The 26,283-nt window shown below is 37.1% G+C and overlaps 1 protein-coding gene across 1 annotated transcript in view; it reads right to left on the bottom strand.

Annotated features, from left to right (window-relative positions):
- Positions 1 to 1,995: 1,995 nt before the first annotated feature.
- LOC144308958 (uncharacterized) overlaps positions 1,996 to 26,283 on the bottom strand; it is a 159,040-nt gene continuing 134,752 nt past the window's right edge. The window contains exon 5 of the mRNA XM_077889906.1: positions 1,996 to 3,275. Coding sequence (XP_077746032.1) covers positions 3,110 to 3,275 — 166 coding nt within the window. The 3' untranslated portion in view covers positions 1,996 to 3,109. The remainder of the gene's footprint in view (positions 3,276 to 26,283) is intronic.

The raw sequence follows: 26,283 nt of genomic DNA, 5'->3' as shown, positions 1-26,283 counted from the left end.
GCACTGAGGTACACAGTTATTAAAGACAACCTTTCACTCAAGTAGCATCTATAGCCAGTACACGGAGAGACAAGAAAACAATTATAATGCCACATGTTGTTACAAGGTAAGAACAAGCTAAGGACCAGGTGCCAGTTTTGGGGTTCAGGAAAGGCCTTCTGAAGATTGAAGAAGTAGGAGTAAGGCAGGTAAGAGAGGAAGAATGATACTCTAAGCAAAGGGAACAGTATGTGCAAAGATATAGATGCTAAAGGATAGATTTTATGTATGGGAGTAGTTAAATTTTAGGAAGGCCTCCATCCTCCAGGATGTTTAAAGTTGTAATTGGTGTGCTTGCTTCAGATTTCCCAAATAATTTACTTATGTTATGGATCAGTGTTAGAATTATGGATAACAAAATAGTATACCAAATAGGATTTCTACTGTCTGCATATAAGGATCACTTTATATTTTCTACACCTGACTATTCTCAAGTGGTACTTGTTTGTAGATGCATTTGATAGGAATAAACAAGATGGTTATTTACCTGATAAACCAGGTTCTAATTATCAATACATGGGAGAAAAGATATATTCCTTAGGAAAATTATTCAGATAAGACCATTGTCTTAGACTAGGGGTTCTCAAACTTGAACATACACCAAAATTCCTTGGAGGCCTTGTTAAAATACAGACTGCCAGGCCCCAAACCGAGTTTTGACTCATCAGGTCTGGGTAGGGACTGAAAGTTTGCATTTCTAACAAGTTACCAGGTGATGCTGATGCTGCTGGCCCAAGACTACACTTGGAGAAACACTGGTCTACAGACTTCTTTGAAGACACTGAAGTCATAGGACTGAAAATATCAAATCACATGAACTATGTGTTAACCATAAATCAGAGTTTAAAGCTCCCAAAATAACAGATTGCATCCAAGATGTTTTCCAACCTAAGCCTAGAGATGTTAAATCTCATTCACTCCCCAGGCCCCCACCTCCTTAGCTTTGTCCTCTGGGCTTCAGAAAGCAATGTGATTTAAATAATTTATTCCCATACTAAAAGCCTTGTTTTTTTGACAAGCGCACTCTCTCCTGCACTCTGGTGCTTTCTGAAATATTCTGTTATGTAAGGAACAAATTACTCCCAAATTTAAGCAGATGTCAACAGCTATTACCCTTGTGAAAGCTGCTTGTGAAAGTGTGGAGAGTGATCTTTAATGTTTTCTCTTTCTGGTGAAGGGGAAATCAAGCAAAAGAAATGTCAGTGTGAGGGTCCAGATACTTGCAGTTGAATTTAAATAATGAAATAAAATGTAAATATTTTCAGGGAACATTTTTCTTAAGAAAAAAAGCTTTCTTTGCTTCCCAAGACATATATGGCATTTTCGTTAAATGAGCTTTTGTTAGTATATCCACTGAGCACATTCACAGAAACCTTCAAACAAACCAAGGTTCAGAGTAGCCCTAGGTTTTTTCAAATGACAAAATGGCTGGGGTTAAACAAAACATAGGCAGTGAAGCTTCATTTTCACCTAGAAGAGTCTGTTCCCCACTTGCCTTATTATGAAACCCTGCTAGCTGAGGGAGCCTCTGGTACAATGACTCCGCAGTTATTTTAAGTAGCCGTGTGGGAGGAATGGGGGATGGGATGGACACAAGGTTGATAAATTCACTTACCCACCTCTAGAGGAGAGGAACTCTGGGCAGGATGCTGCCTTATTTACCAGGCAAAAAGTATAATCGATTAGATTTGGCCTAGGGAAAGATGGGAGGGAGGAGAAAAAAGGAAAAAGAGAACACTAAATTGAAAGTATTTCCATTTGTCCATAGTTTTATTTTAAAGATTTTATTTATTTATTCATGAGAGACACACAAAGAGAGAGGCAGAGACATAGGCAGAGGGAGAAGCAGGCTCCCCTCAAGGAGCCCGATGTGGACCTCGATCTCGGATCCCGGGATCATGCCCTGAGCCAAAGACAGACACTCAACCACTGAGCCCCCCAGGCATCCCTGTCCATAGTTTTTGAAGCAAAACCGCAGAATAAGCAATAGAGTATTTTTTAAAAACCACTTTTAATGAATATATCACCACTTATTCATCTCTCTCCTGTTTCAGTGCTCTTGATAAATTGAACTGAAATATCTGTGTAGCTCTTATCATCTGTATGTAATTGGGGCTGTCAGAGACATGATCAAGAGCACTCTGGGCCAACCCAAGTTAAAAGCAACAGATTTCACATTGGGCCACATTTTCTTTTTACCTAGAAAACACTTACATACACAATCTGTGGATCTCTTGGTGAGGTGATTTCTCCTAAGAAAGGCCCATGCCAGAACTTCCCTGTGTCTAGCCACTTGCAGAGGACTCCCCATTTCCTTGCTGCTGCCCCATACCAGGTCATGAGCCTTGATCATCCCTGTAAGCCCTTCCAAGATCATTAGATTAGAGAAGGCAGGAAGAAACAAAAACAAATGAAATAGCCACCTTCTCAAATGTCAGGACCCTGACACTGGAATCATGAAATTTAAAAGTAGCCTCATTAATTTTAGATCCAAGCCATGGTGCCTAAAGAATACTATGATACTATAAATGTCATAATACTTAAAGAAAATGTCTCAGATAACAGAGAAGACATTTGTTAAATGTATAACATCAAAAATAAATGAAGCATATACAGATTAGTGTGAGTATCCACGCTATAGGGTTTAAGAGAATATAACCCCAATAATTATTTCTGTTTTTTAATATACTGCAAATTATCCATAACTAATGGCTTTGTAGAATAAATTCTATGGCTATTAAACCACAATGATATCTACCGTATATCATAAATTTTAAGGTACAATATTTTACACATTTTTATGTCTAACAAATCAGGATGTATCTTACAGTGAATAGTGTATCATGATTTTATGGGCATTTAAAAAATTTAGTAGCATATAAAAAACAATGCAGCTTATATTCAATGGTGTCTTTGATTTGGTAATATGTGTAATTACTTGTGACAGGGAAAAACTTTAGCATGAAGCATTTCAACTAACAAATCATATTCTGAGTGACTTACTACATTACAGAGTTAACAATACAGTAAGAGAGAGTCACAAATAAACAAGTAAGCACAAAATTTAGTGTTATGGGAGCACAAAGGAAGTAGAAAGGCATCCTAATTCAGGGACCTGAGAAGGCTCATGGAGGAGGTGATTTTTGACATGAGTCTTGAAGGATGAGAAGGCTTCCATCATGCACATTTGATGCAGGTGGATATAGATGTAGAAGGTTGAAGAAGTAGGATCTAGCCTAGAGAAGAGGAGAAGCAAATCTGTACAGTATGGAAATTGTTTAGTAAATATCAAAGAGTTGTGATATCAACTGAATAACGAAACCAACTATCAAGCCCAGTTTGGGCAGGGGTGGGGGTGAGGGTGGGGTAAATTCAGATTGTTTGGGGGCAGAGTAAGGTTGAGGTATTTATATGATATAGTGGGCATTTGCTTTTTTTGAATGTTCATCCCATATTGAAGAATTTCCCCACTGTGTAAGTCTTGTTAGAAACAAGAGCCCATTTCCCAAAACAGAATCAAAAAGAGCTAAATATTGCTTGTGAGACCAGCCTTGGCCAAAAAAGACATGCCTGTCCTGGGGTTTGAATCTGAAGTCAGTGATTCAAAAATACAAAGCCAGGGGAGAATTATTTTGCAGGTGATGGTAGTGGCAGGATCCAGTATCCATCAGAAATTGAAGTATTCACTATTCAGCATTCAGCAGTACTGCTGTCACCACACGGTTCTGCTGAATGATTTCAGCCAGAGTCCCAGCTACAAAACCTCCTTATAATCTTGCCATTTTTCCAACCCCGTTTTCCAGCTTTCCCAGGAATGCTGAGAGATAGACAATATATTTTTAATAGGTTGCTTTTCTACTTATATCCTTAAGACTTAGTTTCTGTGGTTTATAAAGAATCATAGGTACTACATACATCAGAAGATGTCTTACAGAGACTTGGAAAAGGAGCACAGAGCACAGGAGAGAAGTTGGCCTACAGAACTAAAGAGAGGAATCATTTGACTAGGACTGAAAACTAAAGGTAAGGGAGAAAATACAATATAAACAGAGAAAACAGGGAGGAAGGGAATGTGGTTTTGGGGGGAGGATGGAGCAAGAACATTTTGCATATGTGAGAGGCAAAAGAATAGGCAGAGAGTCATAGAAAGCACCTGTCCTGAGGGCCTACTATGTGTACTAAATATCTTGCATCTGCTAAGTTACTTAATATTTACAAATTTTGAGTTAGGTATTGCTATACTGACTTTACAGATGAGGAAAATGAGATGCATAGGCATTTATTAAATAACTTTCTGAAAGTCCCATAAATTATAAGTGGTGTGATCAGGATTCAAACTCAGATTTGTCTGATTCCAACATCACATTGCCTCCATGCCAGAAGCTTTAGGAAAGTACTCTGGCATGGAAGCCAAAGATTAGGCCTTAGCACAAGAGTTCTCAACTCTGGTTTAGATAAGGAAACTGCTAACGCCTGAGTCCCATTCCAAGAATTTTCCATGTAATTGGCTTGAGGCATGGTCTAGGGATCTGGAATCTTAAAAGCTTCCCAAGTGATTCCAAAGTGCAGCCAAAGTTGAGAACCACTGTGGTAGGTGCTATTTCAGCAGAGAAGTGAAATGGGTTAAAGACTGAGTGAGAAATTAGGCTACAGGAGCAGCAAGCGATGACAGTGACATATTGCTAGAGAATAGTACAGTGAGAAGGAACAGGTTTGAAGGACATGAGTTTCAAGTGGATTGAAAAGTAAATTGCAAGTAGACACAGAGAAAGTTAAGTGTAGACTATTCTTAAGCTATAAATATGGAGGTGAAAGGAGGTTGATAGATATGAGTAGCCCTTAGGAGGCCTATAGGAGAATATGCTTTGGGAAGATAAAAAGCAATCAGAATATCTGTAGGCTGAGAAAAAGGGGCCCTTAGGAAGTGAAAATTGCAGATAAAAGGGAGAGGGTTGAAGTCCTGGAGGAGATGAGGTCTGGTATTGAAGAGGAGAGAAAGGTTAACTTTTAGAAAGGAAAAAACACTTTTTCCTTTAATAAAGGAAGAAAAGATACTTTTGTGTCAGAGGAGACTGAGATAGGTGGCAGGAAAGTAGTAGGGGGAGCTTGAGGGAAGTAAAAGCACAAGATTGGAATATGAGTATAAGGAATGGAATAAGGGAGTCAAAACAAAGGAATTGAATAGTATTCACCTAGAATGAGATAAAAGAATTTCGAGAGTAATTAATCATTAGGAACATGACTTGCAAACATACATGAGAGTTTTGAAAAGGTAAGAAAATGGATAAGGGAGTTTACTCAGAACTGGAGATTGCCCAGGCTCACTGGGTAGTCAAGAGAGTAAAGAACTCTGGGGTGATACTGAGATCACATACAGATGTACATTTGAAATCTAAGCAAGACTTTTTACTTTTACATAAAATTTAGTATCTTAAAATTTACATGAGCCTCCATCCCTTAATTGGCACACAAAATATGCAAAATCCACACTATCACATTGAAATCCAAAAGTATTCAATGATGGCAGATAATGATGACTCAGAGGAAGAAGCTGTGGTTTCAAATCATGAAATGATTAGAAATGATTAGACTAGTGGCCAGAGGCCGAAATAATTAATTTGGTAATTCGTCTTTCCTATTTTCAGATAGGCCACATATCGGGCACTGACCAAAACATACAAATTTAGATATAGATAAAATCAGCCCAATAAATACAGAATGCTAATTCCATCAATTATGCCTTTTCTAATTCAACAAGGAAAGGAAGTTTCTCAAACATTGCTTAAACTGATACATCTGTTCCCTTCTCCTAATTCAGATCTCTTAAGGCTCAAACTTCCCAATTGTTTCTCAAATCTCATTCCAGCCACAAACCACTTCGCAATAAATGTTTTTTTTTAATTTATTTTTTATTGGTGTTCAATTTACTAACATACAGAATAACCCCCAGTGCCCGTCACCCATTCACTCCCACCCCCCACCCTCCTCCCCTTCTACCACCCCTAGTTTGTTTCCCAGAGTTAGCAGTCTTTACGTTCTGTCTCCCTTTCTGATATTTCCCACACATTTCTTCTCTCTTCCCTTATATTCCCTTTCACTATTATTTATATTCCCCAAATGAATGAGAACATATAATGTTTGTCCTTCTCCGACTGACTTACTTCACTCAGCATAATACCCTCCAGTTCCACTATTAGAAATGACAAATACCCACCATTTGCTTCAACGTGGATGGAACTGGAGGGTATTATGCTGAGTGAAGTAAGTCAGTCGCAATAAATGTTATTTGTGACAATGTTTTATTTAGTTTTTAAAGTAAGTTCTAAGCCTTATATGTGACAACATTTTAAAGAAATGTTCCTCCAGACAACCACGGTATTGAGCTTGATACTTAATATTCTTTGAAATGCTCTCTTTTGACTTTCAGGGATGATGGTGTAATAGGAGGACTCTAAGCTCACCTTGTCCCATGAATACAACTAGATAATACTCACATCAGTGTAAATAACCCAGAAAATGACCCAAAGACTGGCAGAACAAACTCTCCACAGCTAAACAAATAAGAAGCCACATTGAAGTGGGTAGGAAGGGCGGAGACATGGTTGGGAGCCAAACAGAGCTGCAGGGCTCTCTGCCAGAAGGAGGGATACTGCAGGTGTGGAGTGGTTTAGAGAAATAGGTTATCACACTGGGGAACCCACATGGGAAAGATGAATCCCCATAACATTTGGCTTTGAAAACCAAATGGGCCAAATTTTGCACATTCTTACAATCAGCTGACTTAAAACCTAGAAATTTACAAATCAGTGGGCTCAACTCTGGGAGAGCCAGGAGGGTAAAAGGAAACTGAGTCCCCACCCATAAAGAGAAAGCACAACAAATAGCCCAGGGAGATACAGCATAGAAGCAGCAGTTTGAAATTTGCCTGAGTTATTCTGGGGGCCGGAGGTGGGGGATTTGTTTGCTAATCTCAGATTGTATACAGGAGAGGCAGAAATAAAATCCATTTTCTCTTACATTAGCTCAATCTAGCTTCAACTGTGCCCTATCAGGTTCTCCAGCTGAGCAGGGCCTCCTCTCTGCCCACCTTGCCCTTGAAGTCCCTGGTCCTAACTCAGTGCTTTGGATACATCAGCTAAGCTTTGTCCCTCAGGAGGCCAATGACCCAAGATTTTTCTGAAGAAAATTATTGAATCTGTTGCTCCAGAGAAGGAAGTTACTGAGAGTCATGTTGCGGGAGGATGTCCCTTATATTTGGTATTACAAGTTTCACAGCCCATACTCTAGCAATATTTTGCCCTCTCCATCCCAACCTTGACATTTCTAACACTTTCTCCTACCCCAGAACCTCTGGCAGCTGTATTTATGCTCTTAGGATCCTACTATCTGTAGAGAAGGAGTGGACCCGGGTTTTGTGTAGTCCTGAAGCTTATATATTTAGGAGCCCTCTTTAAGAAAGAGGTACAAAACTACAAATACAGAATTAGGACCAGCATTGGTGGTACAGTGGTGAGCAAAGCAGTCTTCCAAAATTAAGCACGTGGCCTAAGAAAAAATCTATGCAGTTGAGGGGCCCTGAAGCTTACATTCTTTTCAGTAGATCCGCCTTTGCAATACGGACTATGGTACAATAGAAAGAATATAACAGAAAGAAAGAGTATTATATTTGGAGTAAGATTTCAAGCCCCTAATCTATTACTTGCCTGCCTAGAACATCTCCACAGTCAAAGAAGCTAGGGGAAATGTTAGATTCCAGAAACCTAGGGGCATAGGGACTTAGGTATCTCCACAAGAACACCATCCTTAGAAGGTTTGTTTGAGAATCTACTATGACAATTGATGTGAAGGGACTTAAACTGAAGAATGCTAATAAAATATCAATTGTGATTTTATCACACTCTACAAAGTCTGCTTCCATAGAAGTCTCTATAGCTCCTTGGCCACTAGATAAGAGCTCAGAGAAGATGGTGGTGGACGTCAGCGGCACTGTCCTGCCCTCATGGCTGGACCATGGTGAGAGTCAAAGTCACCATTCTTACTTTTTTTCTTGATCCAGAATGATCTCTATACTAAGAAAATTTTAATTAAAAGGAAGTGGAATAGTAAGATATAATTTTTCACCTATAAAATTAGCATATAGGTGGGAGTATTACAGCTTTCTTGGAAAGCAATTTGAGAAACTGTTAAGAATTTAAAAGATGAACATGCATACCTATTTTAAGGAAATAATTAGGCCAATGAATATTTTGACAGAGTTATTTATCATTCTGAATAATTGGAAACCTAATTGTACAATGTCCAATATTGGGTGAATGAATAAATAATAGTATACTAAAATAATTACAGTGTATTCAGATAATGGGCTAATATGCATTCATTAAAATAATGCTTTAAAATATTCCTTTAAATGAATATTTTATAATGTTATAAAAAACTATGCACAGAGTGAAATCTCAAGGTTGGAAGAAAATATAGTAAAAGATTAACACTGATTATTTGTAGGTATTGGTTTTTAAGTATTTACTTCCTTTTCTTTAATGTATTTTTCTAAACTTCTCACAATTTGATACATATCAGGATTATAACCAGGAAAAATTAATTTAAAAACATGAAAAACTTGATCTGAAAATGGAGTTAACTATTGTTCATAAGAAGCTTGGTTTCAGATAGACTTCATTACCTGTATCAGTTAATAAGACTAAGACTTTGCTGGCAAGGGCCTGAGATCAGGTTTACTAGGATTTGAAAAAGGCCTCTGTCTGAGGGCAATAGACAGGAACAGCTTAGTTTTATAACACGGTAAAAGAACAGGCAAATAGAACCTGATTCTACCAGCCTGTCTGCATTTGAAATTGTGTGCTACTTGTATAACTGCTCATGCTTGGTTGACAGATCAAGGGGCACCCTGCAGGTCCTCACATGACAAGAACTTAGATGGTAATTTCAGGCCACAACAGATGGGAACTGCAAGCACAGGTTACTCAAAATATTAGTTGCTTTCTTACTGTAGAGCTATGATGAGAGGGAAGAAGTTACAGACCTGCTGTAAGATAGTATTTGGTTTACTCTAGAATGCTCCTATCAGAGGAGGCTCAGAGGGCATAACACATACAAAGGCAGCTGTTCAATTAAGGCACTCACAAAAGACCATTGGGACCAAGGGCAGAAAATGACAGCCTGGCTAAAAGTTAAAGAAAAACATTGAGTTGGGGATTTCCATATAGATATACAATCAGAAGGCCCTATGAACACAAAATGTATATTGGGAAAAGCATGCTATACTATTGTTCTCCTTAGCAATTCAGGGCCTTAAATGACTCGGGATGAAATTTAAGTGGAAAACATTTAAAATATTGGTAGCATAATACTCAAAAGTCCTTAAATATGACACTGAAAATTTCTTTAGGGATGAATTTTCCTTTTTACGACTAAGATGGTGCCAGATTTTATAGGCAACAAGAAAGAGTATTTCAGTAGTGGAGTTAAAGTATGAAAAATGTTTTCCAGATCTTAATAAGATGATTGAATCTATGAATAGGATACTTTTAAATGAGTAAAAAGTGATGAAGTCATGAGATGTGAATTAAATTTAGAATACATGAAACCAATTGGGCTTTGAGGATCATGGCTCATATTTTTTCCCCTGAATTTAATGAATACCTTTGAAATTTTCATACCTCTATCATTCAAAAGGCCTCTCAAAACATGCTTTATTATAGAAGGGTGACACATCATAGTCATATAATTTATCAAGGTAAAGGAGAATAGTAACTGACAAATAGAATTGAGGGAAAAGAGAAGTCAAAATGAATCATTTAAAAGTTTGTAGATGCTTCTCTTTAATTTAGGATAAATTTGAAAAAGTTATTAAAGATAGATAGGTAAGGCTTTTATAAATAAGGATGTTTACTCCTTTTATTTTTTAAACTTAATGTCTGATGTTTTGACATCTGCTGTTTGATCTTCTAAATGAACTTTTTCTAAAAAATGATTTATTTTATATATAGAGAGAGGTGGGGGAGGGATAGAGGGAATGGGGGAGAGAGAGAGAGAGAGAGAGAGAGAGAAGCAGACTCTGCTGAGCCCAGAGCCCCATATGGGACTTGATTTCACAACCCTGAGATTATGAATTGAGCCAAAATCAAGAGTCAGACATTTAACCAACTGAGCCACCTAGGCACCCCTAAATGGATCTTTCTTCTTTTAAAGATTTTATTTACTTACTTGACAGAGAGAGAGAGCACAAGCAGGGAGAGCAGCAGGCAGAGGGAGAGGGAGAAACAGGCTTCCCCCAGAGCAGGGAGCCCGATACAGGGCTCAATCCAAAGACCCTGGGATCATGACCCAAGCTGAAGGTAGATGCTTAACTGACTGACCCACCCAGGTGCCCCTAATTGGATGTTTCTTAAGCTTTAATTTGACTTATACAGAAAATCTTGAGTGTGGATATACTTTAAGGACTATACTTCACAAATTTGAAAGTTGGGACTTAGAAACTATATGGATTGCTCCCTTGAAGAAAGTAATTGTAAAACGTTTTTTAGACTTGGCCTTTTTTTTTTCAATTGCTCAAGCAGTTTAAGTGACACTTGTTTTGAGTGTGACACCAATACAGAGGCTGGACTGTGTACCTATGCTATGAAGTTGATTAGGGATACGGAGAATTTCTGAGCATGTTCCTTCTTTTAAAGTGTCTGTTTGATGTAGTAAATGTTTGTTTGGTACTATGTACCAAACACTAGAAGACTATGATGTATAAGACAGTCTACCCAAGTTGTTCATAGGTCATGTTGGCCTGCCTTACTCCCAATCCAGATACATAAGCAAAACGATAGTCTGCTTTGGTAATCATTGCCTCACTTCTTAATGCTCAACGTAATATCTTCCATGACTCAAACCCATGGCCACAGATGATTAGGCCACAGATAGATACATGGCCCAGACTGGGTGAACCAGTCAAATTCTATTCTGAGTATGAGAATTAAGACTCTGAATATTGAATCAATTAGGAATTGGGGGAACTTGGACCAAAAGGACATGTAAAATCAGAACTATAATCAACATCTTGGTAATTAAGCCTCTAGAATCAAGCCCAAAATTAATGATCTGATATTGCTTCCCACTAAGACATCTTCTCTAATCATGCTACTCCCACAAACAGCTATTCCCATTTATATCTATGGGTTTTTACTCATTTTTTTCTCCCATCACCTTTTCCTTTCTAAGTAAATAAAAAATTTTCATCTTTCAAGAACAACCTGAAGCCCTACTTCTTGACCATTCTGGACAACTTATTTCTCAGAAACTCCAGTAGTAGTGGTAATGATAATTATAATAACAATGGCAATAATAGCCTGCCTTTATTGAGTATATAGTATATTGAAGCACTGTTTCAAGTTCCATACATATATTACTTAATTTATAATAACCTCATGAGCTAGTACAATTATTATCACCATTTTATAGAAGAGGAAACTGAGGCAGAGAAAGTAATTTGCCCACTAAGATATGGTGCAGTACATAAAGGCCACACATGTTAGATTTCATATACTGTCTCATCTTTACATATGCTCTCTCTTTTAATCCTTATAGCAACACTCATAAATAGGTTGTATTATCCTCATGCTGAAGATGAGAAAAATGAAACTCAGAGAAATAAAGGACATTATTCAAGGTTATACATAAGAGTATGCAGCACTTCAAAAGTAAAGCCTGGGTAGCATACCTACACTCCCTTGATTCCTAAGCACTATATTACTTATAAGATTCTGACGATCAGGGCTACATCTTATCCTTTTGGATACAGTGCCCACAAAATAATTCAATAAACAGAAAATAAGATGCTCTAAAAACATTTTTTCTAACAAGGGACCTAAAAAGAAATATTGGAATAAGTTAGCCAAAACAATAACTGATTTTTCTGCTTATGATGAAAATGAAAATTATACCTTCCTCTGAAACCATAAAGCTCCTAAAAGTTAATTAGCTTTGTGTTAATATTTTGATGCATCTCTGCACTTCTTAATCTAACTGCAAATTATTATTACATCAGCCATTCTGTCTGTGGCAAAATGAGGAAGGATAGCACAGCCCCCAAGGTTGCTTATCCTTGAAAGATTTTCAGCTTGATATGTTTCTTTCTGTCTTTTGGCTTATTTCAGCTAGGATAGAAAGAGAGGAATGATTATTGTGTGGGTGTTTTGCCTGATTTCCTTGCAGTAGAACCATATTTCATCCACCTATCGAGGGTTGAGAAACCTCAGCTTAGAAAAGGAGGTAAACACAACCCATTTTCAATAGAAAGGAAACAGATCAAGTTATACCTGACATTCAAAGAGCCCAAGGGAGTCTACTCTCCACCAATTAGAACAAAATTGAGTCTAGTTCTTTCTGCAGCTATTCTAAAGAAAGGTTTAAGGGTGAAGTTTTCTGAACCTTCTGTTCTGTTGATGAATGATGAGAAGCCATTGTTTATATCAAGGGATTAGTGGAAATGAAGTATTGACTCTTGAGTTTGAATAGAAGTTGGCAGTCATTTAGGTTTAAGTATCTTCCACAACTGGTCATTGCCTATACTTAAAATCATTCCAGAGAATACTTAGATTCCAGAGTTGGTTCATTCCATCTTTGGCATACTGGAGTGAAACATTTCTTCCCCTTTAGTCTCTCCATAGTAATAAATTATTACTCTTAAGTTTGTCATAATTACTTGTTATCATTATATTTGTTACTATTTTATACACACATAAAATAATATCATAGTTGTATCTACTAACAAGATATTTGACAAATACTTCCCACACATATAAAATTATGATAATAGGTACTGTTTATTGAACCATGATGATGAGAGTTCATAAACATTAGTTATTTTATTTTTATTGAGCACTTAGGGGATTCTTGAGGCATAATACTAAGCATATTACAGATACTCATCAAATCATCACAATCATATTACAAGATAGATGTCATAATCTCTGTAATGCAGATGAGAAAACTGAGACTCAAAGAAATTCAGTCTTTCTCTGTCATATAGCTAAATAGTTGAGCCACGTCTCTTTAGGTCCTAAGTTGGTGCTCAAAATAAATAAGCAAGTCTGTACCACCTCCCAAATCAATAGACTGGCTTTATACAAACTCTATATAAACTCTTTTGTTTATTGGAGTTCTGTCAACTCACAAGGCTTTACCTAGTATTGGACAGATTAACTGTGTATGTATTAAATGTTTGTGTATGTATGTCTAATAGTAGCTAAGTACTTAGAAAAAATAAAAACTTCACATCACAAAAGCAGATATTTTGCCAATGTTGCTAGAAATCATTAGGGAGGTGTCCTCAGTTCATGCCATATTGATGGACAGGAAAATGTCTGTTTTGTATGTCAACTACAATTTTTTAAAAAGAAGAAAGAAAATTCACAACTTTTATGACTGTAGTGAATATCCTTTCTTTCAGCTCAAGTACACCCCAAATCACTCTTTTATACTTTCTCTGTGCCAAGGGGCAGAGAGTCAATGATTTGACATTTAGTCAGCCCAATGTATCTACCCAGAGTGGCATGTACCCTCATCACTACAAACAATAATATCTAAAGGTAAAAGAAAATAAGAAAAAGCTCATGTTCCATCAGATAGCACACAAACATATTTCAATTTTTTTCCTAGACTTTGAAACCCTATTAAATATGTAGTGGTTCATTTTGATGTTGCTTCAGGTGTTCTTCCAGCCACTATTAGCATAATCTTGTCTGTACAGAAATCATATGTTTTAGTTTCCAATTCCACAAACCTGTAACCAGTGTTTTAAGTCAATGTTTTAAAATGTGATTACTTATTGTGTTACTATTTGGACATCATTTGAAAAAGCTTGTTAGTTGTATGCTGTGATTGTTTGCTTGCAAATACATATAGCTTACTAAAAACCTTGCAAATTAAGGTAACTTCTTGGCAACAAAATTACCAAAAATCTTGCAGATACAGAAAGGTTGTCTTTTTTGTCTAGACATTATAGGAAAATTCCACCAACAGTCTATTCAGAGCTAAGGATTGAGCACAGTTTCCAAAAGTATGGTCCATCATCATTGTCTAGTGTCTAAGTTGCATAGAAAGTTGCTCCTGAACCACTTCACACCCATGATGATGGCTATAATAAAAACAATAGAAAATAACAAGTGTGGGAGAGGATTGGAGAAATTAGAGCCCTTGTATATTTCTGGAAGCATAAAATCATGCAGATGCTATGAAAAACTTATAGTTCTTCAAAAAACTAAACACAGAATTACCATATGACCCAGCAATTCCACTCTTGTGTATAAACCCAAAGGAATTGAAAACAAGGACTAAAAAAGATACTGATACACTAATGTTCACTGCAACATTATCAATAATAGCCAAAAGATGGAAGCAACCAAATGTCCATCACAGATGAATGGAGTGTATCCATACAATGGAATACTATTCAGCCTTAAAAAGGAATGAAGTACTAATACATGTTACAATACAGATGAACCTCAAAAACACGTTAAGTGAAACTAGCCAGAAACAAAAGGAGAAATACTGCATGATTCCATTATATGAGATATCTAGAATAGGCAAATTCATAGAGGCAGTAAGTAGATTAAGGATATTAACCTTAAGAGAAGGAGAAAGGGGAAAATAGGGAGTTATTACTTAATAATTTCAGAGATTGTCTTAGGAGTGATGAAAAGCTTTTGGAAATAAATCATGGCAAAAGTTGTACAACATTGTAAATGTAATTAATACTCAATTGTACATTTAGAAATGGTTAAAATTTTAATTTTTATGTTATATATATTGTATGTTATATATAATTTTACCACAGTTTAAAATATTAATAATGTACCCCAAACCATTGAATGGGTAAATTATATGGTGTGTGAATTATATCTCAATAAAGCTGTTAAAAAGAAAAAAATGCTACTGAATTAGCAATGGTAACTATGTTGACAATGACAAAGATGGTAATTCTAATAAAGGCAACAACTACCATTTGGCAAGCATCATGCAAGAGCATTACAGGGCTTTACTTCATAAGAGTTCCTTAAGTTAGACATAATGGTACTGTCTCTCTTCTCACATGAGGCACAGGGAGTTCAGGTAGCTCATACAATTTGCTGAGGGTCAAGAGCTAATAGTGGTGAAGGGGATTTAAATTCAAAACTGTCTGAATCCAAAATTCCTTCTCAAACTTCCTCATGAGACCCATATTCCTTGAAATTTGGAGTATATGCTAAAATATGTTTCTATGACTCCCCATATTTGGGAGTCCCACTCTTTCACTCTAATAAAAGAAGTCTAATGCCTTCATGTGGGCATTTCAAGCTCCAGAATGATGTTGGTCTTGAGCCACATTTATCTCTGAGACAAAATCTGAGTAGGGATGAAAGATATGGGGATGACTATAGGCATGGTGGCCTAATAGGGATTAATTAGAGAGGAAGAATGTTGTTGAAGTTAAGAACTTGGGTTCTGTTGACAGATTGGGATTTCAATCATGCGTCTGCCACCTTCTAGCTGTGTAGTTTTATGCAAGTCACTAAACATCTTTAAGACTCAGTTATCTCATCTATAAAATGAAACTAATACCTCCACTTCTCAAGTCTGATGTGAGGATTAAGGATAATAATGCCTATAAAGCATTTGGAACAGCGTCTGGCAGAGAATCCACACTCAATATATGGCACCTCTTGCTGTTACAGTAGATGATGGGATGGGTACTTCAGCAAAATGAAGAGGCAGAAACTTTATTAGTGAGGCAAAACACAGAAATCAGAAGATGAGATAAAGTCAATATATTTTTTAAGATTTTTATTTATGTATTCATGTGAGACACACACAGAGGGGGGCGGGCAGAGACACAGGCAGAGGGAGAAGCAGGCTCCATGTAGGGAGCCCAATATGGGACTTGATCCCGGGACTCCAGGATCATGCCCTGGGCTGAAGGCAGGTGCTAAACTGCTGAGCCACCCAGGGATCCTCATAAAGTCAGTATTAAAAGAAAAAAAATATCCTGGTGTTTTTCTTGTGTTTTGCTGTAAAGAACAGAAAGAAATTTAAGTCTTTCTCCAGAGATACATAGGACTACAAGAATCTAAAGTTACCTTTGTGAATAGAAACAAAAACATGGTAGGAGAACAGTCAGGTGAAGAAACTGAGGGTACTTGTGGCAGGAGAAAAGGGGCAGAGGTGACAGATATAAGGGTAACTTTGTGTGGACTCTGGGACTTTATAGTAACAATACAAAATTGTTTTATCCCCACCTCTACACTCAGTGTATATTGAAGATAATTTTATAACTTTATCTCTCCCTGCCCCACTTTTTAATTTTTAGCAATGAACTGTATGTGCATGCCATCCCAGACATTATATACATAACTAAGATATCTAAGAGGTTACAAATATTATTATCATTAATAGTAGGAAGCACGTAGATTCCAAAGATGACTTAATCAGGAGTGAAAAATATATACTGGCCTCCTCAAGTCCTCCTCATGTCTTCTAGTAATAATCTAGGGATGAAATGAAGGGGTTTAGTAAGAACACTGGCAAACCCCATCCTGCCTTACTTTTTAAAATTACAAATATAACATTTACATATGGGAATAAAAATTCAAACCATAGAGAGGAAAATAAAAGGAAATCTTCATAATGTTTCTCCTTCCCATCTTTGTGCCACTCCCAATCGTAATCTCCAATTGTAATGGGCAGCTTTATGTTAATCTTTCTTTACTTCCCTTACTATATAAATCAGTGGTTCTCAAATTGCTGTCTACACAAATATTACCTGAAAAGCTTGCTGCTTGCTTAAAAAGAAGATTACAGGGCCTCACATTAAAAAGTTCTGGGATATAGCCAAGGAACCTGAATCTATCAAAACTACCCACAGTGGGTTTGATTCAGGTATTTTATGGGATAAACTTTGAAAGAAAGTAAAAATATGAGAAAAAGAAAAAGTTGAGAAGATTGAACCATGCTAAATTCCTGGAAATAAGACAGGTATGAGGGCATAAAATTATGGAAAAAATGTAACATTTCCAAGAACTTTCTTTTTCTCCTTTATGTTATAGAAGATTTGTTATTTTATTCCAGTCTTTTTATTCATTTTATAGTTTTGGCAATAATATTTTTAACCTCTATGTCACTCTTATTTGTGCTCTGATTACTCTTTTCTCTTAGCAGGTGAATTTTATTTTGTATATAGAACCCCTTCTCAAATGTTTCTGAAGATAACTCATTAGAATTTTAAAAATATTTTTATTCTCTGAATTACTTGATTCTACTATAGACTTATTTGCTCTGTTTATTCACTTTTGTGCTGTTGATTTTCTCAAAAGTAGGATGATCTTTGGTGTCCTTTCATCATTCCCCAAAGCCACTTCTTTGAATAAAAGCTAACTAACAACCTACATTTGTGATTAGGACACCATAAATGGCAGCCCTCACTTCAGAGTACAGAAGCAAGGTGATAGACAAATGGCCTGGATGCCAACACTCTTTCCTTTACCAAACCTCCTGATACCTTATAAACAGTCACAGCTATCATTAGATACTCTCTCAAGATACACAATATACCTAAGTCACGCTTCATGCTTCATGCTTCATCATCACCATATACCTAAATCTACGTTTCAAATAGTCTATCAAATAAATTCAGGTGTTGACATTCAGGAGAACATGATTAGATTGTCATTATATTTAATTCTTAAGAATTAACTTTCTTAAATGGACATTTTTCTGGAAAAGCACAACCTACCAAAACTGGAACACGAAGAAATAGAAAACCTGAACAGGCTGATAACCAGGGAGGAAATTGAAGCAGTCATCAAAAACCTCCCAAGACACAAAAGTCCAGGGCCAGATGGCTTCCCAGGGGAATTCTATCAAACGTTTAAAGAAGAAACAATACTTATTCTACTAAAGCTGTTCCGAAAGATAGAAAGGGATGGAATACTTCCAAACTCATTCTATGAGGCCAGCATCACCTTAATTCCAAAACCAGACAAAGACCCCACCAAAAAGGAGAATTATAGATCAATATCCCTGATGAACACAGATGCAAAAATTCTCACCAAGATACTAGCCAATAGGATCCAACAGTACATTAAGAAGATTATTCACCATGATGACCAAGTGGGATTTATCCCCAGGACGCAAGGCTGGTTCAACGCTCGTAAAGCAATCAACGTGATAGATCATATCTACAAGAGAAAACACAAGAACTATATGATCCTCTCAATAGATGCAGAGAAAGCATTTGACAAAATACAGCATCCATTCCCGATCAAAACTCTTCAGAGTGTAGGGATAGAGGGAACATTCTTCAGCATCTTAAAAGCCATCTATGAAAAGCCCACAGCAAATATCATTCTCAATGAGGAAACACTGGGAGCCTTTCCCCTAAGATCAGGAACAAGACAGGGATGTTCACTCTCACCACTGCTATTCAGCATAGTACTAGAAGTCCTAGCCTCAGCAATCAGACAACAAAAAGAAATAAAAGGCATTCAAATTGGCAAAGAAGAAGTCATACTCTCCCTCTTTGCAGATGACATGATACTGTACATAGAAAACCCAAAAGACTCCACCCCAAGATTGCTAGAACTCATACAGCAATTTGGCAGTGTGGCAGGATACAAAATCAATGCCCAGAAATCAGTGGCATTTCTATACACTAACAATGAGACTGAAGAAAGAGAAATTAAGGAGTCAATCCCATTTGCAATTGCACCCAAAAGCATAAGATACCTAGGAATAAACCTAACCAAAGAGGTAAAGGATCTATACCCTAAAAACTACAGAACACTTCTGAAAGAAATTGAGGAAGACACAAAGAGATGGAAAAATATTCCATGCTCATGGATTGGAAGAATTAATATTGTGAAAATGTCAATGGTACCCAGGGCAATTTACACGTTTAATGCAATCCCTATCAAAATACCATGGACTTTCTTCAGAGAGTTGGAACAAATCATCTTAAGATTTGTGTGGAATCAGAAAAGACCCTGAATAGCCAGGGGAATATTAAAACAGAAAACCATAGCTGGGGGCATCTCAATGCCAGATTCTAGGTTGTACTACAAAGCTGTGATCATCAAGACAGTGTGGTAGTGGCACAAAAACAGACACATAGATCAATGGAACAGAATAGAGAACCAAGAAATGGGCCCTCAACTCTATGGTCAACTAATATTCGACAAAGCAGGAAAGACTATCCACTGGAAAAAGGACAGTCTCTTCAGTAAATGGTGCCGGGAAAATTGGACATCCACATGCAGAAGAATGAAACTAGACCATTCTCTTACACCATACACAAAGATAAACTCAAAATGGATGAAAGATCTAAATGTGAGACAGAAATCAATCAAAATCCTAGAGGAGAACACAGGCAACACCCTTTTTGAACTTGGCCACAGTAACTTCTTGCAAGATACATCCATGAAGGCAAGGGAAACAAAAGCAAAAATGAATTATTGTGACTTCATCAAGATAAAAAGCTTCTGCACAGCAAAAGAAACAGTCCACAAAACTAAAAGACAACCTACAGAATGGGAGAAGATATTTGCAAATGACCTATCAGATAAAGGGCTAGTATCCAAGATCTATAAAGAACTTATTCAACTCAACACCCAAGAAACAAACAATCCAATCATGAAATGGGCAAAAGACATGAACAGAAATCTCACAGAGGAAGACATACACATGGCCAACAAGCACATGAGAAAATGCTCTGCATCCTTGGCCTGCATCCTTCCCTGATGGGAAATACAAATCAAAACCACAATGAGATACCACCTCACACCAGTGAGAATGGGGAAAATTAACAAGGCAGGAAACAACACATGTTGGAGAGGATGTGGAGAAAGGGGAACCCTCTTGCACTGTTGGTGGGAACATGAACTGGAGCAGCCACTTTGGAAAACTGTGTGGAGGTTCCTCAAAGAGTTAAAAATAGACCTGCCCTACGACCCAGCAATTGCACTGCTGGGGATTTACCCCAAAGATACAGATGCAGTGAAAGACCAAGACACCTGCACCCCAATGTTTATAGCAGCAATGTCCACAGTAGCCAAACTGTGGAAGGAGCCTTGGTGTCCATCAAAAGATGAATGGATAAAGAAGATGTGGTCTATGCATACAATAGAATATTACTCAGCCTTTAGAAACAACAACTACCCATCATTTGCTTCGATGTGGATGGAATTGGAGGGTATTGTGCTGAGTGAAATAAGTCAGAGAAGGACAAACATTATATGGTCTTATTCATTTGGGGAATATAAAAAATAGTGAAAGGGAATAAAGGGAAAAGGAGAGAAAATGAGTGAAAATATCAATAAGGATGACAGAACATGAGAGACTCCTAACTATGGGAAACGAACAAGGGGTAGTGGAAAGGGAGGTGGACAGGGGGTTGGGGTGACTGGGTGACGGGCACTGAGGGGACAGGATGAGCACTGGGTAATATGCTATATGTTGGCAAATTGAACTCCAATAAAAAAATTAACATTCTTGGTATCATTTTTGATTAAATTCTTCTTATTCTTCACATAAATTTTAAGCTATTTGTTGATTTTTGTGAAGGTCACCTTTATTATGATTAATATAATAGAAATTATAATTAGAGCACATTTAAAAGCATAAATTATCACATTATGCTGAAAATGAGCACATGCGTGAGGGCCTGTCTTAGTTTTGGCTCTCTCAGAAGCAGAGCCCAAGTAAAGGATCTGAATGCAAGTGGTTTATTTGAGAAGTAATTCTAGAATGCTCAGTAAGAGAGAGGGGAGATAGGAAAGGGAAAAAAAACAATAAAGGGTACATTATTGAGCAAGTTACTACTGTAGGTGGCTGGGACATAATTCTGCTGAAAAATCTTGGGGGACCATTACGTTATCCTTTAGGGTTATATACTATATGCTTCAGAGTGTCCACTCACTGATACTCTGGTTTTCCATTTCCCCTTCATTTATGAGGCCCAACAGTTTCCTTTACTAACCTGCAATCTTAGTTATGACTCTAAGGACGTTTGTAATGGTTTATTCAGATTTTTCAACTGTTAATGTTGTGGGAGAGTTTTGTTTATTTAATTTACCATATTGTCTAGTTCCACCCAAACAGAAATGTTAGGAAAGACCAAAAAAATCAACAAATTATATGAAAAGATATAAATATCTTAGAAGAATGCCTAGCATACTGTAAAAACCATCAAATGTTAGCAATTGCTAATACTGGAGACAGTAGTAATATAAGTCACAGAAATAGTGGAAGAAAAAGAAAAAAAAATTGATGGGGCTACTCTTGGTGCTGCTGAGAGGAAGAACAAGAAGGTTTGTTCCAACGGTATTCCATTTCATATTACTGCCACTGAAGCTCCATTCTCTGCAAACATCTCAGTTTGCATCATTGAACTTGACCAACACATACATATGAATTATGTGAGAAACCATTTTATCTCATTAGCAGGTGATATGAGAGTATCTTTGCAGGAAAAGAACAGTTTTATTAAAAGGGGCTTTGCTAAGCTCACTGTGAGGCAGAAGTAATTCTCAGATTGCTCAAGTTTCATCAGAAATGAGACAGGGTCACTACATATTAAGTAAGAATAACTTTGGGAATTTCCTGGGGGAAAGATCAAGGAGATAAGGCCCTTGACTGTTGGAATGTCTGAAGAAAGATTTTTGAAAGAATCAAAGCACTGACTGGAGACTTACTTAAATATCCACAGTGTGTTGTGAACTAAAAATCCTCTCCCTAGCAGTCCCCTTTGAAATCCTTAATACAACTTACATTACTCACTAACCATTTTATGTGAATGGAGTTTTAGTTTGGAGGAGATCAAAAAGAAATACTAAGGGATGGTTATATATCTGAGTGATGGTAGCAATTTCCCTCCTCCTTGGGAGTAGAAGCAGTGGGATATTCTATGAGCTGCCCCTCCTAACTGAAAGATTAAACAGAGGGAAAAGGGCATTCTAGGGAGAAAGAGCAGCATGAGCATCTTCCTGGAACTAGGAGTAGATCAGTGAAGGTAGATCCCAGGCTACAGGGTGGTGGTTAGGCAAGAGGTATGACCAGAAGAGATGGCAGGAAAAGATTACAAAGAGCTTTCAGTGCTGTCCCAAGGGTACAGAATTTTTAATATAGATGATGAGGATTACCAAATAGTTTTCAAGCCCAAAATCTATTCCCATTTAATATTGTGGAATTAGTGACACAGTTTAGGATAATGCTTTGAGGGAACTAAGACCAAAAGCAGGCTAAGAAGCTAATTTGGGACTACTGCAGAGCCTCAGCCTAAGGAAAGTGAGAATCTGGATAAAAGAAAGGGCAGCTGAGCTGAAGGTGATGGGAAGAATTTGAAAACTGTCTATAAGATAGAAATGACTAACTTTGGAATAGCAAGGTATTTGTTAGGTAAGCTAAGCTGTGGTAAATAATGGACCTGAATATATATAACAGTTCAAACAATATAAAAGTTTATTTCTTGTTCACACTGCTATCCAAGGAAGATGTTCCTTGACAGGTGGAGACTCCTTCATTTGGTGATTCAGGAATATGGGCTCCTTCCATCTTATGGTTCTACTCTCCAATAGAACTTCATGATAGCACAAGGGAAAACAGTGTGAAGGGGGAACACAACACATTCATTTTAATAGCTTTGGTCAGGAAATGGCTTAAAACACTTCCATACACATTCTATCCACTAGTACTTCATACCATGGCCACATCTTACTGTAGTGGAAGCTGAGAAATGCAGTATAGCTCCATACCCAGAGAGAAAAAGAAATGGATTTTGGAAAACATCAAGAAGTCTCAGTTCAATGAGTAAGGGAAAGAAAGGACCTTGAAATAATTCTCAATATTCAGATTAGCTTACTGGATGAATGGTGATAACATTAAAGATTATAGGTTTGTTTGGAGAAAGATGGGGTAATGAGCTCAGTTTGGAACATGTTGAGTCAGAGAAGCCTATGAAATATCTGTTGGAGATATCCATTATATCTCTCTATGCATATCCATCCTAAGGATTAGAGACATACAACATTGGCAATTATGCTAATTTACGAAGTTTTATATAAGCTTTAAATGTGCACCCAACATATATAAGATTTATTTGAATCAAATCTCTGAAAGCTCTTCCATTGAATCCTTTGTTGGTCTACACTCACAGGCACAGATGGGGAAAACACAACTTAGTATTATTCCAAAGCAGGAAGCAAACTGATTTCCAATGAAAGCTAAACAATATGTCCTGGGCAGCCCAGGTGGCCCAGCAATTTAGCGCCGCCTTCAGTCCAGGTCGTGATCCTGGAGACCCAGGATCGAGTCCCATGTCGGGCTTCCTGCATGAAGCTTGCTTCTCCCTCTGCCTGTGTCTCTGCTTCTCTCTGTGTGTGTCTCTCATGAATAAATAAAATCTTTTTGAAAAAAAACAACAAAAAAAACAATATGTCCTATTCAGAAGTGAATTATTACACACTGCACAGACATCCACAATAAAAAGAAAAGGTATTGGGAGCATTGTCCTGGTGTGGCTGTGCCTGATTACAAATCAGGGGGACAGGCAGAGTTGGGATACTTTGCTTACTTTTCATAGCTCTCCTTTTTAAAATATGCCCCATGTATCTGAGCAAGATGAAGAGGAGCTATTAAAGTATCTGATGCTTGAGAACAGGCTCATCTCACTTCAGTTCTGATTTCTTCAAAGTAAATTGCCTCAACATGAAATGTAAGCCAACCATTAAGACAAATCTGAGTGTTATTAGGACAACTTGGTAAATCACTGAGATTTAAGTATCCTTTATGATTATCTTGTGGCTTGAAAGTGCTTTGTCACCTCCAAGTCAGAGGTTTTTCACTTGAATGATACAGGTGACTGGATGAATTAAAATATTTCCATCTTTCTTTTTTTAACTTTTAAGAAAATAATAAAGTGTATATATGTATTATTAATAAACCTGGATAAGAACACTTAAATTAGGATTCTGTGTACCTTTGATGTGTCAAACTTTGTTTCATTGTTGTGTGATAACAGCACAGGATGAGGGTGAAGTGGAGGCATTAAATGACTTACTGGAATCATCACAAAACAGGCAGTTAAGTAAGTCTACATGTTTCAACATATTCAGTCAAGGTCAGCTGGGATATATAATGTATTAATAAATGGCTATAAAACATGCTAAAGAATTACCCAAAATGTTATCATGTGAATTATAAAACAATAAGATAAAAAAAATCAACTGTAAAATAAAAACCCTATGGAAACCTATATATCATAAAATATACCCAAGCAGTTGAGAGGGGAGGCAGGTGATAAAGAGAGGGGAAAGTATGTGTATATAATTCTTTTTGCTCTTAGGAGGAAAATCTCTGGCAGTGTAATAGTTTGAGTGTTAGAAAAGACAGCATAAACTGCCAAAATGATATAAATGAAAACACCTCTCTTGCTTTTCTTCACAGAACAAATATTTTTCTACTCGTACCAATGAAAACCCTAGACACTACAACAGCCAGCCAATCTGTGTTTACTTCTCCCTGTTATGTAACCTGTCTTTCCCCTAACTCTCATACTCCACAGGGGAGTCAGAGTTCTACAAACAGCCTAAGATGAAATCATCATTATTATGGCTTTTGCATGCCGAGTTGTGGCTTGGTCCCATAATTCCAAGGACTAAACCCATAGAGACAAAAAAGATTAGCAAAGGCTCTTTGCCACTCTAGCTGCAGGAGTCCACTTGGAGGGCTTCTCCACTGACTAACCCCCATGGAAACCCAGTGCCAGATTCTGTAGCACTACAAAACACAAGGTTGCATTACATACTTCTTTATGTGGATGCCAGATGGAGCTGCCAGTAGGGGAAAACGACCAGATCTTGAATCTTTATTTCTTCTAGGGTTTGAGGGAAAAAGGAAAACCCATCGCATGTCAATTAATAACATGCCCTCAGTCCTTGTCCTTCTCCCACATTGGGAGTTCATTGCTCCAATTAATTTCTACCTCAATTAATATTCAACAAGTGTCTACAGTGAGCTAGGCCCAGCTGGGGGTGGGGGACCAAATAAGGACAATCACTCCCTCTGTCCATGTTTCTAGTGTGGAATGTATTCATCAATATGGAAATTTCTAGCACCCCCACTGACCTTGAATAGCTGGTCTTCATGATCTCTTCAAAAGTAATTATTAAGCCATCTGCCTTATGTGGACATATATGACCCTAGAGGAATTCTAGTGCAAGTAAGAGGTACATCTGTCTGATACATCTGCCTTTGTCTGTGCCAAGGACCTTTTTATAGAGCTTTCTGTAATAAGATGTTTAGGGGATGTACAATCCTCTAAACAAAGTATAATCCTAACTATAGAAAAAAATGTATATTTAATTTTCCTTTGCAAAAAAGCAAAAAAGTAATAATGTTGACATTTAGAATGTATCCAGGCAAAAGTTTCAGATGAACCAGATTACCAAAAAAAAAAAAAAAAAAAAAAAAAAGGCATAAAGAGATAGTCCAGTGTTCCCAGTTCTCTATGGAACAAAGCTAAGTTAAAGGATTTCTAAATATGAAGTGATGACAATTTTCTAAGTTTTCTTTGCTCTGAAATTTATTGCTTAATATTTCCCAGTGACAGGCACAGTGAGTGGTAGCCTCATGTATACTTTTCAAGATAACACAGCAAACCCAAATTAGCACTAGTCTGTTAGCTTTAGATCTATGTATGTAAATAAGGTTTTAACTGTATTTTCTATATTTGAAAACTTACCCATTGACAGGTAGATATGAAGATTGTTATAGAAGTCCACAACAAGTCTGAGGCATTTTTAAGCTCTTCTGAATCATTCTAAATTATTAACTTTGGCTTAAGTAATAAAAATTATCCACTCTCCACAGGAAATTAATTTTGTTACCTTTCTTAGGAATAAAAGCAAAGCTCTCTGGGATCTAGTGTTTTGCTAGTACCTTCCAAAATGTCCATTGTTTACTCTGATTATCTCAAATTGAAAGTAAAAAGTTTGCATTACCAACAGCCCTTCTGCACAGTTAATGGGCAGCTCGATTTATCTTAAATAGCATACAATAGTATTCCACCTTTGCATAGTATTCCAGCCTTTATAGCCTGGCTATAACTAATTTGTTTACTGATATCTGGGGCTTAGAAAGTCAAATGTCCTTTCCTGGTATTTTAACTTGCAGATAAGCACAATACAGTAAAAGGTCAACGATTTGACATAC

The sequence above is a fragment of the Canis aureus genome, chromosome X, assembly GCF_053574225.1.
Source record: "Canis aureus isolate CA01 chromosome X, VMU_Caureus_v.1.0, whole genome shotgun sequence".
Classification (NCBI taxonomy): domain Eukaryota; kingdom Metazoa; phylum Chordata; class Mammalia; order Carnivora; family Canidae; genus Canis; species Canis aureus.
The sequence above is the reverse complement of the archived record's forward strand: the minus strand, read 5'-3'. Positions and strand labels throughout refer to the sequence as shown.